The sequence below is a fragment of the Triticum aestivum genome, chromosome 1D (genome assembly GCF_018294505.1).
Source record: "Triticum aestivum cultivar Chinese Spring chromosome 1D, IWGSC CS RefSeq v2.1, whole genome shotgun sequence".
In the NCBI taxonomy this organism is placed as follows: domain Eukaryota; kingdom Viridiplantae; phylum Streptophyta; class Magnoliopsida; order Poales; family Poaceae; genus Triticum; species Triticum aestivum.
The window spans coordinates 3,715,883-3,736,845 of NC_057796.1; the positions used below are offsets into that span (position 1 = coordinate 3,715,883).

A 20,963-nucleotide genomic window follows, 5' to 3' on the forward strand; every position below is an offset into this window, starting at 1 on the left:
CGTCACCATCGACCCCCTGGCCTGGCTCCTCCCCCGAGAAGGACGCCCAACCCCCTATGCCTGCGACCCCGACCCCGGCCATCCCCAACACCGAGGTGCGCCACCCATCCCTCTTCCATCCCTCCTCTCTCTCTCTCTCTCTCTCTCTCTCTCTCTCTGTTTAGGTTTAGGTTGAGGTTTACTTTGTGTTTGTTTAGGATTAGCCGACAGGAGGAAGAAGAAGATGAAAAATTGACATTTAGTTTAGCTTTACTTTCTGTTTGTTTGTTTTTAAGTTTCATGTAGCCGACAGGAGATTGTGTGAAATTGCCATGTTGTAGGTAAACACTGCCACACTTAGAATAAAAATGAGGATAACACACTTGATTTAGAACAGTTCGTGCAGAAAACTGCCATGGACCACAACATCAAATCTGCTTTGTTCCTGAAATTTTTGCCATGTCACCTAGTAAATTTCCGTTTAGTGCAATGAGAGTAGTTCCGCGGGGGTTTATGGCTGATTTACAAATTGAGCCATATAGGCATGGTGACGATATATATTCTCTTTCATTTGATGATCAAGAATATATTGAATAACATGCTACTAATAAATCTTGTGCTCAGCTCTAGTATGTCAACCTAGAGCCACCTAAAATATGCTCTGTTTTTTAGATTACCATGCTCTGTTTTTCAACATTTTCAGTTTTCTTTCATGTCTAAAAAATCTCTGGTTTTAAAGGGTGTCAATTGCCATTGCCAACTAACCTACGAAATTAATTAAGTGTTGTTGATGTTGTTGAGCACAAGTGCATTGCTTTTTTTTCCTCAGTTTTCTTTCATGTCTAAAAACTTGGCTCTGTTCCAACTATTGCCAACTAACCTACCAAACTAATTAATTGTAGTTGATTATCTTCTGCTCAAAACTTCTTCTGCTGTAATGTTATATGACAATGTTGTAAGGGCAGTAATTGGTCACTTCTGCTGCTTATCAGAGATGGGGGAAGCCGCCACCGCAGGCTACGCTCTGCCACACTGGAGTACGACTTGGAAGGTTTCGAGTTCTTCACGATCATACTTGAAAACTGTGTAGCAGGGGATAATTCAGAAGAGAGGAGGAAGCGGCATTGAGGCAGAAGAGAGGAGGAAGCGGCATTGAGGGTGTTTTCAATTCCGCTTCCTCCTCTCTTCTGAATTATCCGCTGCTACACAGTTCCCAAGGACTTGCAAAGTCGAAATAGTGTGATTCTTTGGTCATTTCAATGGGTTCAGAAACCACACGTTTAAGTACCGTGAGGAAAACAGAGCTCGAATCCATAGCATTCTCCAAACACCCCGAATATCCATTTCTGAGGCCAGACTCATCTGCATTCGGTGAAAAGAAAATACTAAAAAAGTATAAAAAATCCGAACGTTTTTTGCATGAATGATAATTTGATGCATGAGTTGCGCTCTAAATTGCAAATCATTTTGACATATGAGTAGCTCTCAGCAAAAAAAGACAAATTGGACCGGAACAATACATGAATAGTAAAAAATCGCATACCCCAAAATTTCCTTTTTTGCTGAGAGCTACTCGGATGCCCAAATGATCTAAAATATGGAGCGTACCAAATTCTTTCATTCTAAAATAATTGACTTTTTTGAATTATTATATTATTTGTTTTAGTATTTGTTTTGAATTTTCTATTAATCGGGGGTGGAGCTGAGCTTGGGCAACGAATCTCTTCGTCCCACACACACCATTCATTAGCAGCGATATTACCACACATCATTACCACCAACCGTACGTTTGACTCGAATATGCATTCTTGTATGTCTTGTGGCGCTTTAATCATAGCTTAGTTTGGTGTGATGTGCACTCTGTGAAGGCTTTATTCCGATTGCCTGCAATAAACCGAGCAGTCATCGGTTTCCTGTTCCATGGAATCATAACAACTTTCCTGCTAACCTCGCCTAAGAAAAGCATAAGGTTCCTCCGTCTCTCGCTGGCGCCGCCGCAGGTCCGTCTCGTCTCTAGTGGCCTTAGGTTCATGACGGCGTGGTGGATACTGGCTCTTGCTGGTGGAAGAGCTCTGTTTTTAGATGTTCCTTCGACTTTTGTTAGGTTTTGTGTCCTGCTCAGGAAGACAAGATGGCGACAGCTCCCTCAAGATGGAATAAGATTCTCCTTGCCTAGCCCCGTCCCGGTGGTGTGTCTAGTATCGCCGGTGGGCGTGTGAAGGTGTATCTCTTGCGGATCTATCATTGATGAATTTGCTCCGATCTGCTCTATGTTTATGTTTTTCAAGTTGAATTCTTCCGATATACGTTACTTTTTATTGGCGGTGGTTGTTGTTTTACTGCGTTAGTCCTATGGGACCTTAGGATGACGACTTCTCGACTATCTACTACAACAACTTTACCCGGCTCCGACGAGGAAGAGGCGATGACGGCGGCGCACCTTCGACGCGCCACAGTGCTTGTAATCGTTGCTAGGTGGACCCACATGTAATTTTTGTTATTTCTGGTGTTCGTTGTACTGTCATGACCGAAGATGAATAGATCAGAAGCTTTGTCAAAAAAAAACTAAATTCAACTCAAGCAGTACACATCCAATCTACAGTTAAGATCATTGATCCATCCATCAAAACTTACGTGCCGTGTAAGTGCTGCATTCACCTAGTCACCAAGTACGGCATCGCTTGGAATATGGTGCACCCTAATGCTATCACGTGCTACGCCACGTTAATTAATGGACTTGTCGTGCTGTGACGCGTTCGTCCAGCCGCTTTAGGACACGCGTGTCCTCTTTTGCAGACTGAGAAAAAGGACATTTGCGTCCTCGCGTAACAGCAGAACCGAACGGCATTAGTATCTCCGGGCAACCTCTCTCCTGCCACGTTTATTCAGTTGGGATAAAACTTCTACAGTGGGCAGCATTAGTACTACTCCATCCGGATATATATGAGGCCTTCTTTTATTTTTGGTCAAAGTTTGACCATGAATTCATCTAATAAAATATAAACTATATGTCATAAAAATTATATCATAAGAAATCTCTTTCAAATACAAATCCAATAAAGTTTGTTTTTATAAGTGGGTCATGTCGTCTCAGCACATGGACCTCACCTTACGGCCAGGCATGGCATCAATGATAGGCAGTGGTATTGTAGACCTCATAATTTACTTACAAGTATCAAGGTAAAATTGACGCACTTAAAAAATAGTTGAAACATACCCAGTAACCTCATTGTAAACACCGTGATAGTTTATGTAGATCAGAACTTTTGACCTAAAGAAGTCGTCAAAACATACCAGCATGAGATTTAATTTTGACGATCTCATCGCAGCGTTTTCTTTATGCGAAAACGGTTTTTTAATCAAACCGGAGATTTGAGCTACAAAACATTTTGAAGGAATATTTGTCTACATCATCAGTTTTCTTGTTATATGCATCTATGTTTAAAAATGCAGTCCCGGCCGCTGGAGCTTCACGCGTGCATGCATCGCTCCCCTCGCAAGTATGCAGTCGTTCGGGTTTGCTACTAACCACCAATCACTCCTACATTGCAACAGGATCGTAGGAAAGGAGATGCCCCCGCGTCGCCCTCCTCTAGTGACATGGGGGCGACTCCCAGCGACACCCACCGCCCTCCCCTTCTCCTCCCTCGTCGCGCCGCCGCCTGATGCGCCGCCGGCGAAGCCCAGGCGGGCTCCAGTGACGGCGGCGGCGGGGCGTTTCCCCTAGGTCTCTTCTTCCCTCTCGTCTTGGGAGCATCTAGCGGCTGGAGGAGGGCCGCGGGAGCTTCGATTTGGACTTGCGGGCGCGGCGACCTAGGGGTGCGGGGCTCCGTGGCGGGCGCAGGCCGGGGGCTGGTGGCGCTTGGATGCTCCGGCGCGTTGCTAGATGCTGTGGTGGAGGGTGATTCCTCTTTCCAGATCTGGTCGGGGCCTGGTCGCGGCCGGCGCCGTCCCGGTCCGATGCGCATCGAGCGTGCGGCGGTAGGCCAGCGAGGGCTGGATCCCGGGGCGGCGGCCCCGGACGTCGGAGGACTGTGACAGCGGCTGTGGACTCGCGATGGACGACGCGGCCGCCGCGGTGGTGGACGATCCGTGCACAAGACGATTGATGGAGGCCATTGGAACAGATCTGGGTGAAGACCTGCTCGCGGCTGCTGCTGAGGCCGGCGATGGCGGCACTATTTGGTGTCGTTCCCTTATTGAAGGCATCGCTACTGAGAAGTTCCAGGCCACTATCTGCTACCTCCGGGGAAAACTCTAGATCAGTAGATCGGATGACGGCGGCATTATTGTGTCGTTTCCCTCTTGTGGCGTCATTCTTGGAGGTGTTCACGGGCTCGAGGGACCAGTGGACGGAATAATTGGTGGAGCGGTGATTCATCCTGCACATTAATGATGGCGATTCTTGGCGGCGTGGCGCAGTGGAGACTCGGCGCCCGATGTGTGGCGTGGGACTCGCACAGGAGGGTGACGTTATTAGGCCTTGTGGTGGCGTCGTTGGCAGAGAGGCTGGGCAAGGTGGTGCAGTAGTACAGGACTGAAGATGGATTGGTGGCAGGTGGTTGCGGCGGCCTCATACCCGGCAGGCGTCCTGGTTGAGGAGTGCGCCGGACTGGTAGGTGCCCCATACCCGGCAGGCGTCCTGGTTGGGACCTCAGGTTTTAGATGTTTAGGTTTGGCTGCGATGTCTGTTTGATATTAGGCCCAGACTATCAGCGCTCCTTCATCAATTGGAAAGGAGTAGCGACAGTTGTTGCTTAGATGGTGGCTTTAGTCTTACTATTGTATGACTTTGTAAGGTCTTGTGAGAAAAATTAATAAAGTGGCCGTATGCATCGCCCAGATGTAGAGGCTGGGGGTCCTCCTCCTTGTCTAAAAAAAAACTCGGTAGTCGGTCCAGTCCATGAATCAAATTTCATCTCTTTTCTTATAGGAATTGAGATACATGTCACCTAATTTTCTATGACTTTCCTCTTCCTAAGATATTTTTATTCTAAGATTAAGACCTAAGAAAATCATACGAAGTGAGATGTCATGTATCTGAATTCCTATAGAAAAAGAGGTGTGATTTGGTGCATGGAATAGAAATTTTTACGATAATGTTTCTTTACTTTGGAATATGATGGTTTGTTGCCTACGTGTATGAGCCCAACAAGTTGAAGACTAGTGGCGCAGCCCTATATTTGTAGTATAAAATAAGATACTACCCCTGCGATTTCACAAGCAAGAGTTAGCTAGTAGATGATAAACTAGTCTGTTTCACAGCTCAACTCCTACGGAGCTGGCGTACGAACATCATGAAAGACCTAGTGCACCACCTCCTGCAAGGAACGTCTCCACGAGAATGGTTTCTCTTGCTCTTCTTCCTCTTTGTGCTCGTGCTTGTACACTACTCGTTGACTAGGTTCGCTGCAAAGAGAGCAGACAGGCAGCAGGTAAATCGCCGTCTCCCACCTTCACCCATGGCGCTGCCCATCATCGGCCATCTCCACCTTGTCGGCTCCATACCGCACGTCTGCCTCCGTGATCTCGCGAGGAAGCATGGCCCCGACCTCATGCTCCTCCGGCTCGGCGCCGTGCCTACTCTCATCGTGTCGTCACCGCGTGCCGCTGAGGCGGTGCTGCGCACGCACGACCACATCTTCGCATCGCGGCCACACTCCGTTGTCGCCGATATCATGATGTACGGCATGTTGGACGTTGGCTTCGCACCCTACGGTGAGTACTGGCGGCAGACAAGGAAGCTCGTCACCACCCACCTTCTGAGTGTCAAAAAGGTGCAGTCGTTCCGCAGCGCCTGTGAGGAGGAGGTAATTTATGAGCCTATTTGGTCGTTTATGCCGGACATGGTATTCAACGGACGACTTGACTGCTCCATTAAAAAAATGTACTCAATTGCTCAACAGGATTAGAGAGCGCGTAATTGTCCAGTAGGCCAGGCAGTGGTACCGTTGTATCTCGGTCAAAAATGTTAGGGAAGAGCTGACAGGCATGCAGGGGACGTAGTGCTTCAGAACAATTGACCGAATGGGTGCAACTTGCAATAGGGGACGGCGCTGGCCAAAGGAAGAATGCGGGTCGCAAGATGGACCCTAACAATTATATTAATAAAGATCTCCGAAAACTCAATAATTTTTTTTTAAAATACAACATACATGTTCGTGTTTTCATCAAGAAAAGGTATATTGTGTGCTCTGAAAAATAAATAAATAAATAACAAGATCTGTAAAAGCAACATTAGGAGATCCAGCACAGGCCATCAGCCGCCTGCAGCGCGTGACGCGTGTCCTGTGTGTGGCCTGCGCACCGCACCACAGTATTCTCCAGCATTATTGCAACTATACTTCTGTTGTAATTTTTTCTTCAACATCACCTGTGTTGCAAAAGTTCCTCCTGAAGCAACACCTATGTTGCAAAAAAGTAAAGACGTAATTTTTTTTTGCAATTAGACCTCTGTTGCAGAAAGAAAATCTGCAACACAATCTTTATTTCAAATGTTTTTGCAACCGGGCATGCGTCGCAAAAGGGAACACGCAACATGACTTTTGTTGCAAAAGTGAGGACAGTGCTAAGCCACAAGATTACGCCGGATCCGAAAGCTCGCAACCCGGCGGATCTTTTCACATCCCTTTCTGTATACACATGCCACAAAACTAAACATTTCTTGGACCGAAGGTTATATCTTTATATGGACATGGTATTTGCCATTTTAATAATGTAGCTAAAAACTGTTAATATATTTGTTTTTCATCTGTCATGCTCCAGGTTACAACTTTGAATTACTAGTCCCTAGTTTTTCTGCTGACTACATAATTGCCCGTGCGTTGCAACGGAGTAAATATTCTATAAATATGTTAACCCATGATTTACCTGCTCATATTGGTCATGTAAATAAATGTTTATTAAGCCATTCCCGTGATTTACCTAACTAAATAAATTTTAGGATTTTATTTGCTAAAAACTTATTGGAGAAAAAAACCAATAAAAGATGGCATAATTAAGTAAAAATATTTTCAAGGAAAATAGGTGGGGAAAAAACTAAAGATACGAGGGAAAAAATCAAAACAGAGAGAGGGACGAAGAATGCTACATATGGTTGGATGACGCATTTTGCCTGACAGGAAAGGGAACTATACGTCATTTTAAGTAGTATAGATAGAAATAGAGAAGTAGGCATGGAGGTTGCCGAGCCTGCGGGCTGGGTTCTAGATAGGTTGGGGGGAAATAGGTCATTGTAATTGTTTATTTTAAGTCTCAGATCTTGGTTATGTATTCTAGCCATAGTTTGTATGCATATCTTACTTTCCATGACGATTAAAAAAGACCTCAAGAAGGAATAAATTTCATTTTGTAGAGGCTAATAGCTGTCAAAAATTAGCTAGCCCTGACGGCTTAACATATGAATGATAGGTGAGCATTGCCATGGCCAAGATCAATGAGGCAGTCGCAACAGGTTCAACAGTGGACATGAGTGAGCTGCTAAGCTCGTTCACAAATGACATTGCATGTCGCGCTATATCAGGCAAGTTCTTCCGAAAAGAAGGGCGTAACAAACTGTTCCAGGACCTGATCAATGATAGCACACGACTGCTAGGAGGATTCATCCTTGAGGAGTACTTCCCTGTCCTGGCTAAGGTTAGCGTGCTGAAGTGGGTTGTCTGTGCAAAAGCCGAGAGACTGAAGAAGAGATGGGCTGATCTACTTGAAAAGGTGATTGATGACCATGATAGCAAGGACAGCGCGATGTCTGATCAGAAAGAGGGTGCTGATTTTATCGATGTTCTGCTATCTGTTCAACAAGAGTATGATCTAACCAGAGAGCACATCATTGCTATGCTGACAGTAAGCATCCATGCTTCCGGCTGTAGTCTCTAAATAAAATAATTACACATGTCATGCACACCATCATTTCATAGCGGAGACAGTACATGTAGATTTGGCTAGGTTGATCTAACAGATTTCTTGTTAATATTCTCAGGACATATTTTTTGGAGCAACAAGCACATCATCTCAAACCCTTGAGTTCACCCTTGTTGAACTTGTAAAGAGGCCACACATGATGTGGAAGTTACAAGACGAGGTCAGGAGTAACATCATACATCGAGGAGAACGAGCATTCACCAAAGTCAACCATAACAGCATGATTTACCTGAAAGCAATCATAAAAGAATCGCTCCGGCTACATCCTGTGGCGCCTCTCCTTTCTCCGCATCTTGCAATGGCTGATTGTTGCATCGATGGTTACACAGTTCCGAGTGGCACACAAATATTTGTTAATGCTTGGGCTATTGGCAGAGACGCGAGCTCCTGGGAGGACGCAGATGAATTCATGCCTGAAAGGTTTCTAGGCGACGGCAATGCAGCACGTGTCAATTTCAAGGGAAATGATTTCCAATTCTTGCCATTTGGGGCAGGACGAAGGATGTGCCCTGGAATCAACTTTGCGATTGACAGCATAGAGATCATGTTGGCGACACTTATGTACTATTTTGATTGGGAGCTACCCCAAGGGTTGGAACCAAATGATGTTGATATGACGGAGGTGTTTGGGCTAACGGTGCGCAGAAGGGAGAAGCTTCTCTTAATTCCCAAGTTATCTAGCCACCTACATGGATTGGATATTGCACCATAATAGCACCATCATCTTTTCTGAAATGTATATTAAGTGTAATAAAGTGGAAACATAACCTTGTGTTTTTGTTGAAAAATTAAAATAAACACTTCTTGTTTGATCCTCCAACCTCTGCACCAAGAGGATGCAACATCACAACAATAAAAGTTGTTGTCATCCGGTGTCTGCCGATGTCCCACGACCATGCCTCCATGGTCTAGCATGGTCGGTCGGCGTGTCAAGATGTGTCTCTGGCGGATCTATCTTTGGTGGATCTACTCAGATCTATTCGTCGTTTGTCTACATTCATGTGTCTTCTGGTTGGATCCTTCCGATCTACACTAGTCTTCATTGACGACGGTTACTCTTCTGTTGCGCTGGTCCTATGCGGTCTTAGTACGACGACTTTCCGACTGTCTACTACAACAAGTTTTGCCTGACTTCACGAGGGAGGGGTGATGACGGCGGCGTGCCTTCGGCTCGCTTCAGTTCTTGTAGTTGTCGGTAGGTGGTGTATGAATCTAGATGTAATAATAATAATAATAATAATAATAATAATAATAATAATGGCTTTCCAATCATAGACCGTGAATTCTTTATTTGGGTCCCGAAATTGTTCTTTTGGATTTTCAAAATCGTATTACGAACTATGTTATGTGTAAAAAAGAATGTATAAGCCCGTAAGGAGGATTTGTCAGTCTGGACTTCATTTTCTGAGACGCCCAAATTACAAGCCCAACACAAACTTTGTCGATCCGCATCTTTCTCTACCTTGTTCGTCTTCCTTGCTATCTGGACGAGTGATTGACAAAAAACTACCACTTCAGGGGTTTGCATCCCACAGAATTACCACTTTAAAAAAAAGTGATAAAAAACTATCAAAAATTTCTAATTTTGTGACAAAAAAATACCACTTCCAGATAATGACCGTTTTAAACAATTTAAACGTGTTTATGACAGGCGGGGCCCATCTGTCAGCGCTGACGTGGCGTCAAATAAACTTCATAGGAGAGGCGGACGACGAGTGCCGGCGCGTGGAAGCTCGTCGGCGGGAACCTGGCAGGCGCGGCTACGTCAGGAAGGGCTCGAGGTCCGGCGCGAGTTCCCCCACGCCGGCGTCCGGCAGGGGCGGCTGCTTCGGGGCCGGTGCGAGGAAGCGGCAGGGCCAACTGCTGTTCCACGGGGCGCGGCACCGGGCACGAGCGGCGGGTCCAGCTGCTGCGCGGGGCGCAATTTCGGGCCCTCTCTGCTGACCTCGACGACGGAGCAACCCCGCACGATGCGCCGGAGCCGGGCACGGGCGGCGGGTTCAGCTGCTGCGGGGGGGCGGGGGGGAGGTGGCCCGACACCTGGCCCTCCCTGCTAAGCCATATGGAGGGCGGCGGGTTCAGCTGCTGCGCGGGGGCGCGACATCGGGCCCTCCCTGCTGAGCCCGATGGACGGCGGCAGGGGTGGCGCGCAGGTGCACACGAGTTGTTCGGGAAAATGCCACAGAGAGAGGAGGAAGAAGGAGGAGGTTGACGCTGACGTGTGGGCCCCTCCTGTAATAACGGTCGAAATAAACGAAGTTGACCTTCACGCCACATCAGCCCTGACAGATGGGCCCCGCCTGTCATAAACACGTTTAAATCGTCTAAAATAGTCATTACCTAAAAGCGGTAGTTTTTAGTCATAAAATTAGAAAAATTTGGTAGTTTTCTGTCACTCTTTTCAAAATGGTAGTTCCGTGGGACAGGTCCAGACCGTTTGCAAACAGCAAGAGAGGTGGGCCCCCCTTGATTCTACATTTCTATTTAGACATTCCCTACATGTAGACTTTCATTGTCTACCACTGTTACTGTCCTTAACAGATGGCTGCCAGAGACAAAGTATTTAAATAGCCGGCTATACCCCAGCTATAGCGGTTTGAGCAGGTGCTTCAGAAGCATCTCTATGAGTGGCTGAGACACAGAGAGAGGAAGGCCACGCAAGAGTCATCTATCTAGTAACCTCCTGCCTGCAGTCCTGCCACAACTTCACAGGAGTAACCACCTGCTTCTGCTAGTGCTGCTGCCTCTGCAACGACTGAGCTGCTGCTGCTCCTGCTCAGTGTCCACGTGCAAGTCATGGTGGCTTCAGGTAACTAAGGTTGCGAGAGCGGATTGTCAATTTGTGATTAGTTAAAATACAGGTCTCGAGCTCTACATACGTCTTGCTCACACCATCTCTTCTCCACTGACTATTCTACAGTGTACTTGTGGTGTGCCACATGAGCTGCGGGAATTACTTTTGAACCTTCCAATGGCACAGCTGCTGGCGACCATTGCGATTCCGCCACTAGTGTCCATGCTGATGAACAAGGCATCTAGTTACCTCCTGGACCAATATAATGTGATGGAGGGATTGCAAAAGCAACACAAAATTCTCAAACGCAAGCTTCCGGCTATTCTTGATGTCATCACTGATGCCGAGGAGCAGGCGACGGCCCACAGAGAAGGGGCGAAAGCCTGGCTCGAGGAGCTCAAGACGGTGACATATGAGGCACATGAAGTCCTCGACGAATTCAAGTATGAAGCACTCCACCGTGAAGCCAAGAAAAAGGGGCACTACACTAAGCTTGGCTTCGATGTGATAAAACTCCTCCCTACTAACAACCGTATCATGTTCCGTTACAAAATGGCTCGCAAGCTTTGCCAGATTGTGCGGGCCGTTGAGGTCCTCGTCGCAGAGATGCAAGCCTTTCGGTTCAAGTACCGGCCACAGCTGCCAATGTTCAAAGAGTGGTGGCAGACAGATTATGTCATCATGGACGCACAAGAAATGGCCAGCAGATCCAGAGAAGAAGATAAGAAAAATATTGTTGATATACTACTTGGTGAGCGCAGCTTATATACAATGAACCTAAAATTCAGAAGGATATTCAGTTGACGCTTTGGGGTCTGTGTCTCTGATTATTTTGATGTGAACTCCTTGGCTAAGAGTATAGTTGAAGCATCTCCCAAGAAAAATAAGAATACAGATAAATCACCATTGGATAGACTTCAGAAATTGCTCATTGGGCAGAGGTATCTCCTTGTATTGGATGATGTCTGGAACAGAGAGGTCCATAAGTGGGAAAGGCTTAAGGACCATCTTAAGCAGTGTGCCAAGGGTAGTGTCCTGCTCACAACAACCCGTGATAAGAAAACTTGCTCAAATAATGGGTGCTGATTGGGTCTACCGTCTCAATGCTTTGGGGGATAGCTTCATAAAAGAAATTATTGAGGCTAGAGCATTCAGTTCAAAAAATGAAAAGCCTCCGGAACTACTTGAGATAGTTGGTGAGATTGTGAAGAGATGTCGTGGCTCTCCTTTAGCTGCAACTGCACTGGGCTTTATACTTTGTACCAGGACCAGCGTGGAAGAGTGGAAGGTTGTATCATCTAGAAGCAGTATTAGCACCGAGGAAACTGGAATTTTGCCAATACTAAAGCTTAGCTACAACGACTTGCCATCACACATGAAGCTGTGTTTTGCTTTCTGTGCTGTATTTCCCAAGGATTACAAGATTGCAAGATTGATGTGGCGAAGTTGATCCGACTATGGAACGCCAATGGATTTATCCCAGAACACAAGGAAGATAGTCTTGAAACCGTTTGGTCTGTCGACTTCGCCGCTCCCTCTATGATCTTAAACAGGCCCCTCGCGCCTGGTTTGAGCGCTTCGCCTCTGTGGTGACTGCCGCTAGCTTCTTGCCCAGTGATCATGATCCCGCGTTGTTTGTTCACATGTCTCCTCGTGGTCGGACTCTGCTCGTTCTCTATGTTGATGACATGATCATCACCGGTGACGACTCTGACTACATAGCCTTTGTTAAGGCTCGCCTTCGCGACCAGTTCCTCATTACTGATCTTGGTCCACTTTGCTATTTTCTTGGGATTGAGATCTCCTCGACCTCTGATGGCTTCTACATCTCCCAAGAAAAATATATTCAGGATCTTCTTGCTCGCGCTACTCTCGGTGATGAGCGCACAGTTGTGACTCCTATGGAACTCAACGTTCAGCTTCGTGCTTCTGATGGTGACCCTCTCCCTAACCCCACTCGCTATCGTCACCTTGTTGGCAGTCTTGTCTATCTTGCTGTTACGTGTCCTGATATCTCCTATCCTGTTCATATTCTGAGTCAGTTCATTTCAGCCCCCACCTCTGTCCACTATAGTCATCTCCTCCGTCTTCTACGATACCTTCGTGGCACGCTCTCTCAGCGCCTTTTCTTTCCCCGCTCCAGCTCTCTTGAGCTCCAGGCCTACTCTGATGCTACCTGGGCTAGTGATCCCTCTGATCGACGCTCGCGGTCTGCTTATTGTGTCTTTCTTGGTGGCTTTCTTATTGCCTGGAAGACAAAGAAACAGACTGCCGTTTCTCGCTCGAGTACAGAGGCTGAGTTGCGAGCCATGGCTATGCTGACGGCTGAGGTGATCTGGTTGCGGTGGTTACTTGAGGACATTGGCGTGTCTGCTACTACCTCGACTCCCTTATTGTCAAACAGTACTGGTGCTATCAGTATTGCGCGTGACCCGGTGAAGCATGAGCTCACCAAGCACATCGGTGTGGATGCCCACTTTGTGCGTGCTGCTGTGCAGGATCAGACTCTCGCTCTTCACTATGTGCCCTCTGAGTTACAGTTGGCGGACTTCTTCACGAAGGCACAGACTCAAGCGCAGCATAGTTTTCTTCTCTCCAAACTCAGTGTTGTTGATCCACCATGAGTTTGCGGGGGATGTTAGATGTGTATAGTCTCTCTTGCACTTTATCATACACATGTATATGTACTGGCCCTTGGCCCCCCTGTGAATGTATTTGCCCATTCCTAACAAGTTTGTCATCAATTATTGTCTAAAAATACATTTGATCATTTCACAGGATGAACCAAAGTTTCAACCTGTTGAGGAACTTTCGTTTCCTGCACTTCTGTAGTTTGGAGCCTGCGGAAGGTTGCTGTGGGTTTCTTGAATAATAGGCCTGATCCCTGATCGCTGCTCTGCTACCTCGGGAATGCTGGGCTTGTGACTGCTTGTACAGCTGTATTTTAGTTTGCTGCAGTTTGCTCTAGAAGTCTAGACCGAGAATTGTTGGGGCCTGCGGTGTGGGACTGCTTGGCCCGAGTCGACTCAGGCATCGCTGAATCACATCCCAGGCCGAGACCATCCGCTCTGGATTTGTTTTGCTGCTGGTCCTTTGGCTGGGTGTGTACAATAGGGCCAGCAGCAGTTTAGCCTTCCTGTTCGCTGTAGCCCAGTGTTATAGGCATCTGAATAACTTGGTGGCTGAGGGAGGACATGGATGGATGGATGTTCGCGGCAAGAACCGAAAGAGCAGGGCGAGATTGCATAGTATGCAGTGAAGTCTAGATCGAGAATTGTTGGGGCCTGCAGTGGTGGAGTCGAGCATCGCTGAATCACATCCCAGGCCGAGACCATCCGCTCTGGATTTGCTTTGCTGTTGGTCCTTTTGCTGGGTGTGTACAACAGGGCCAGCAGCAGTTTAGCCAGTGGGTGTTTCAGCTTCTTTTGGGGGAAAAACACTACTTTTCCTGCTTCTTTTGGCAGAAACAGTGATCAGAGCTATCTTATTGCTTCCTGCATTCTTTAACGCCACTCAGTATCCAGTGTATTTCTTCTCTCTTTTTTTGTCTGTGGGAGGTATTCTCGTATTGATCGGATTAATGTTGTATAGTAATGGCGATGAAACAATGTTTTTTTTTCTGCACCAATGGAATTAAGTTGGTGTGCTTGCACAGTAAATTGGTACTGAGTCATCCATATTATGTGAGCTGTAATCTGTAGTAGAGAAGAGATGGCTTTATTGGGTAAACACAAATTGTTCCTTTACCAAGAACTGTAAGGATGTGGCTTTGTTCAGCCCAAACTAATGCACTCTTTTTATTTTCAAAAAATGGTGTAAATGAGGGGCCTGCACGCCTCCGCCGCGCCCGCTCCCGGCAGGCGTCCCCTGGAGGACAGGCAGGTTGTGCGCGAACGGAGGAGGCGGGTCGTGGAAGAAAGGGAGGTATTCGCCGCCCCTGGTGAAGGAGTCCACGGCCGCCCAGGCACGGACAGGCCAAACAGAGACCACCCTCACTCCTCAGCGGCTGCCGATCGGCCAGACATCGCAATGGACATCACGAGGGTTGCAGAGACGGACCACCACGTGAACAGTGGCGAGGTCCCTCCCCGCAAGCACCAAAGGATCAATCTCCAGCACCTTGCCAAAGGAGGCGAACGCAGCCGAAATGCCAGCGCGGTTGAGGTGCTCGGCGGGGAAGCAGGTGGCAGCTAGGAGGGCGCACGTCCTAGCAAGCACATGCGTACGCCCGTACCACTCCTCGCGGTGTAGGTCGATGCGCGCACCCTCGTGCATGAATGGCTGGTGCCGCATGGCTTCCTCGTGGTCCGCTGGAGATGCGAAGCGGAGATACATGGACCCGATCGACGACGGGATCGTCTCCGGGAGGATGTGGCCGATGTCGCTGAGGAGAGCCGCTTGGACCGCCGCCGTGTCGTTGTGGAACGCGTTCGGCGGCTCGATGGTGACAACCGCGAGCCTCAGGGCCGCGGTGTAATCACCCTCCTGCATAAACACCTCCACCGCATCAGGGCGGAGGGACTCCGCCGCAATGGAGCTCCCAGAAGACCTAGACGACTCCGAGATGGCAGTCGAGCCCGTGACAAAGGTTGGAATGTTGCCCGCCCCTGAGCCCCCACCGAGTACCGCGCTTGGAGCGACAAGCCCAAGCACAGGCGCGGCAGCGAGGAAGGGATGGGAGACGAAGGCGGCGACGACACCACAGCATAAGTGGAGATGTCGTGAAAGCGGGGCTCTTTGTTAGCCAGAGGCGATGCGGGAGCCGAGGAGCTTGGCTCACCGAGCTCGAACTCGCCGAACAAGGCCGTGGCCGCCGGAGGGCTGGTCACACGGCGGCAAGCGGAGGGATAGGGGGTAGCTGGGCGGCAGGCGGGGGGCGGTGGCGGCGGGGGAGGGTGAGTGGGGGCGGACGCCGGCCTCGGGGGTGAGGCGACAGCGGCAGGGGGGAGGGAAGCGAGCGGCGGGTGGCCATGGCGCAGCGGGGTGAGCCGGCGCGGTGCCCCGAGACGCGGCAACGGCGACAGCGAACGGGGTCGCGGCAGGAGCGGACGTAATGGCGAGTGGAGAGACAGCGATAACAGCCAGAGAGCGAGAGAGGTGGGATGGGTAGGTGCGGGGAGGTTTATGACCACGAGCCGGAGAGAGAAGCGCGTCCCTGTATGTACCGTTGCCCGCAAAAGACGGGGAAGTAAACGCATGAGCGACCTCCGCCGCGGACCCGTCGCGCTCCGCGCAGTCAATGCGCCACGGACAGCCGCTACCGACACTCCCCCTGTCGCACTCGGACGCGACCAAAGGTGTCAGAGGATCGGGCGCGTGATGGGCGAGAGATTCAGCAGGGGTTCTCAGCGAATGAGCGATCGAAACGTTGGCGGGGGTCCGGGGGAGCAAACCGAGGGAATTGATACTGGAAGGGACGGGGCACCAAATGGCCAAAAGGCTAGGACGCCTAACCCTAGACTCGTGTGGAGTAACTCTAGGTAGTTGGCGATGGCGCGCACCCCTAGCAGCACGCGCGCAAGCCTTGGCTGCGGCGGCGTAGGCCCCATCCCGCGAGACGAACAGGGCAAGGATAATGGCGTGCAAGAGCCCCGGCCCAACGGCGACGAGGAACTCAGCGATGGCTGGGCTCGCCACCGCAACTGAGAAAACCAGGGCGCGGTCCGGAGTGACGGCAAGCCGTTCGTCAGGACCGCAGAAGAAATAGGAGAGGAGATTGGCCACCCCACTGGCCGAGAAACACGGTGCGGGGAAAGGAGCCACGACCCACAAGACGCTGGGAGGACTGAGCTGAGGGCAGGTCTCCAGGTCGTAAGACACGGGGGAGAGGAAGGAAGCGAGAACATGTTGACGGAATGTTGTTGCCGCTCTCTCTCTCACGCCGGACGGAGGTGGAAGAAGGAGCATATTTTTTTCCCCGACGCCCAAACGCCTTCTTTATATTCAGCATACAGGCTACATCACGACTGGGAGCTTCACCGGCACATTCCACAACCAGTACACAGGCGCTTTTATACCCGACGCACACACACGACCAGGCCATCACACCGGCCACTAACTCACGCTGTCACGCACACACGTAGTAATCCAACCACCACTGGCCGGCTAACACGCTAAGGGCATTTACAACGCACGGCGCTAAGGCAGGCGCCAGGGTAGGAATCCTGGTAGTTTTGCTCAGTTCCCACCCGAATCTGGGAATTCGGCTGGCGTCGATGCCAGACGAGTCGTCGGGCGCTAGCCCAATCACCCGTTCTTTTTTTACATGCATGGCGCTCGTACATGGTTACCAGCGTTGGAAGAAGGGACGCTTAACCTGGGCGCTAGGAATGAAATAATACTATATTATCGATGAAGCGCCTGATTAAGCGCCTTGCACTGGAGATGCCCTAACAGCCCATGCATGCATCCACATACTAACTACCTAGACTAGATGCACGTATGACCCGTGTGGCTCAGTCACCACCTGCAACCACTAATCCAGCTACATGCATGCACGAACTGTCACAGCACACACGACTCGGGCTGCCTCTCCCACGCATAATCGAACACGTATCTGGCGCACCCGACGCCAGTCGCCACCGCACATGGCATGGCTTATGCCAACACGGAAAGCCACACCAGGACGTGGAACCGAGGCACAGGGGCGAGCAAGCATCGATCTACCATTAGAGAGCGAACGAGGTTTACCTCCAAGGCGGGAGCCAGCATCCACGGCGACCGGCGGGGGGGACGAGGCGCTGGTGACGACCGTTGATTTTGTGGTGGCCGGAGCGGCGCGGAGTGCGGCGCCCGGGGTGGGGCGGTGCTGCCAGGCGGGCCGCCCGGCGAGTCGCCAGACGAGTCGCAAAAGCTCACCATCCTCTACTATGATAACCAATCCTTTCTCTTTCTTTTCACTCAACAAACACAGTGTTGAGTCGACAATCGCTGAATCACATCCCCGGCCAGCCAAGACGATCTATCTGATCTGGATTTGGTTTGCTGCTGTCCCTTTGGGTAGATCAACAGCAGTTAGTCTTCAGTTTCGTCTGTCTGTTCCTCGATGTAGCCCAGAGACGGTCTGATATCTGAATAACTTGCTGGCTGCTTACGAGGGAGGACCCAAGATGCAGGAAGCAAAAGAGCAGGCTGAGGATGTTGAGTAGTACTAGTATAATGTAAGATTTTGTGCCCTTTGATTACTTTTGGCACAGCTTCAGTTGATAGTTTGCATACTCATCTTGTCAAGGATGAACTTACCCTTGGTATGTTTCTTACTATGTTTCTTTCACACCCTGCCTCAGTCAGCTCTCTGCTTTTATAGACTAGTGTTATTAGTAATGCTCTTCACACGAGAGTCGTGTTTCTATGTTATGCCGCACTAGCAGCCAGGAGGCATGCATGCTTCGGTGGAATCAATATTGATTAATTCTTAAGTACGAGTTCAGTTATTACATATTTTTCTTTTAGCCCAGAAATATATGTTTTAGACCCTGTTACATGTTGTGCCATGCATGCCTATTAGTACTATTGCAGAATGCTTATGCTTGTACATTGGCTAAATGTTTCTGGGTTCTGGTCCTTGCCCGCCACTAATGTTTCTAACCCCACGGCTAATGCTGTGAAAACTTATAAATGAAGGGTTACAAGCCTTGCCCACCACTAATTTGACCCCACCTATAAGTATTTTCAATAGTGGGCTTGTCGCCGTTTGCAGCACCACGCGATGAGTCATTCAACAATGGTTTTCCAGCGTCGACTGTCGACTTACAGCAGCACACGCCCTGCGTGGGTGCTGCAAGCGGCGCCCGACATACAACACTGATGTCCGGCCTTTGCAGCTCAGCTCACTCATGCCCCCATGGAGCGGTACAAGACCCCACTAGCAGCCGGTCCGACTTGCAACGCGACAGTCAAGAAGAATCTACTAGTTGCAACTGCAATTATCGTTCAACTACTCACTCATTCACAAGCTTCTCGCCGTTCTTTATTGGGACATACATCCAATTTCAACCAAGCACAATATTTTTCTTCACTTTTTTTCCGCAAAGTGACCGTGAACCTAACATGCAAGTAGGATGGTCACACGATTCCGTAGTCTGATCACATGACTAAAAAGACAGGATAAACAATTTCTGAATGGTTTTCTCAACACATATCTCATGCTGACAATTTTTTCACCCCTAACATACTCTTACATTATTTTTTTGGCAAGGGATCACAAACTAAACATGCAAGCCGGGATGGTCACACGATCTTGTGGCCGAATCACATGATTAGGAAGGCACAATAGATATTTTTCAACAACTAGCTGAACACTTAACCCATGCCAACAATTTGACCTGTGTCCCCCCTCTCAAATGAAAAAGATAACTACGATAGGAGAGGTATACATAGAAGTCCTATATATATATACTCCATGGTCTTAGGATGTCATAGTGAGTGTGATATGAATGTAGATATCCGACTTTAGTTTATCTAAAATATTGTAGGAAAACAAATACATATATGCCCAATTTGCGAGTCCCTCCACGATTCTCAATATTAAGTTCTACAGAGTCGATCTGCCCCGTCACTCTCTTAGTTGAGCTAGAGCCTGTGTCTGTGCAACTGGATGAGGAGTCCGACGCTGAACCTTTGTTGAGACTCCAGACGAGGTCATGACCTTCCGTGCCTTGGCTGCCAACAAACACATAGACTCGAAGCGCAAACACTAGATTCATAACCCGCCGGGATCAACTCTGTTTTGAAGACATGTCGCACTTCTTGTTATCAAAGATCAGGTAGAATGAAAATGTTTAATTTGATCAAATTCAGAAACAAGTCCAAAGAAATTTAAGCATTTAAGAGTGGTATGAGAAGTCCGAGAACATGGTTCACTTCGCCTTGGTCCAGTTCATCGAAAATGATTGGACGTTCGCATGAGATGTGGTGCCATGAATCTCTTTTTTTGCACAAGAGGCTGCTTAATTATATTCATATCCTCGTATGCAGTAGGAAACCTGTTAAACAACCGTGTAGATTGCATTGGCGGGTGCTAACCGTATTGGTTTGGAGGACATCCTTGAATAGCACGCCATGTATATCTTATACTCCCTCCGTCCTATGATATAAGAGTATTTTTTATACTCCCTCGGTTCACTTTTATAAGACGTTTTAGACAGCTTAAATTGAATTGTTTTGGGTGTTGTCTTAAATGTCTAAACGGTCTTACAAAAGTGAAGAGAGGATGTAATATATTAGTGTGGCCCTATGGGTTCATTCACGGCAAACCAATCTCTCATACAGAGCAAAGGAATGTTCTGCCAATATTGGCAACCGGGCATGGCTAACTAATGGCGGTCGCTTGAGCACGCCCTCCAATGCTGACACAAGTACCTGTGGCGGGTAGTCATTACCTCCTGCCACTGATGATTTCTGCAAACAAGATTAGTTCAGAAGATTTTACGTGTGGCAGGTAAAATTAAGTGCCCGCCAATGAGGAGCTCTTGGCTGTGGCGGGCAAATTGTAAGACCCGCCACTGCTAATTTTTCAAAATACTTGTGACAGGTGCTAGGAAGCGTCTGCCACTCATTTGAGTTCACCTATAAGGATTTTCCCAGTAGTGTATATCACATAATAGAGAAATGACAGTCGGTTTCAAAATACCTGGCTTAATACCATCACATGGCTGATATGATGTTCTTCACAGGAAGCTGAGAGAGAGCTAAAATGAACCACTTCTCATGTTTCACATGCCTTTCATGATGCAATGCATTTGGAGTGATTGGTACATATGAGAGAACTATCATACCATGTATACTAAGTTCTTCTACCGTGTCGTTGGACGATAACTTAAACATGCAAGCAGGATGATCACATGATTCTGTAGTCCAGTCACATCGTAAAATAAATATTTTTTGAATGACTTGCTCAACACATACCCATGCTCACAATTTATTTATTTTTCTTCCTAAAAAAGCTATCAAAACAAGAGATGTACAGGAGTCCTATATATACTCCATGGTCATGGCATGTCCATACGAGTGTGATATGAATTCAGGTTTGCTCCCTCTCTATCCATCTCAAGTCATCTAAAATATTGGAGGAAAACAAATGCATGCATCTTCTCTCCTCTAAACCCACCTTCCATCTCGATCTTTGATGGTATGAGTCCATTCGCCGCACCATTCTCTTTGTGAAGCGGGAGCATGTGTATGTGCCACCGGACAACGAGTCAATGCCGCCGCATTCCTCCACTCCACCTGCTGGTCAAGGGCAGCATCGTCCACATCTTAGCTGTCGTTG

General features: G+C 48.4%; 1 protein-coding gene and 1 pseudogene across 1 annotated transcript; both read left to right on the forward strand.

Moving 5' to 3' along the window:
• The first annotated feature begins 5,321 nt into the window (after positions 1-5,321).
• On the forward strand, positions 5,322-8,611 carry LOC123161980 (indole-2-monooxygenase-like). The gene is made up of 3 exons (XM_044579785.1): positions 5,322-5,789; positions 7,390-7,821; positions 7,958-8,611. Exons 1-3 carry the CDS (start codon positions 5,442-5,444, stop codon positions 8,609-8,611), a joined length of 1,434 nt encoding a protein of 477 aa, XP_044435720.1. The 5' UTR covers positions 5,322-5,441.
• Positions 8,612-10,870: 2,259 nt separating this feature from the next.
• On the forward strand, positions 10,871-13,581 carry LOC123183462 (putative disease resistance protein RGA3; annotated as a pseudogene).
• Positions 13,582-20,963: the final 7,382 nt, after the last annotated feature.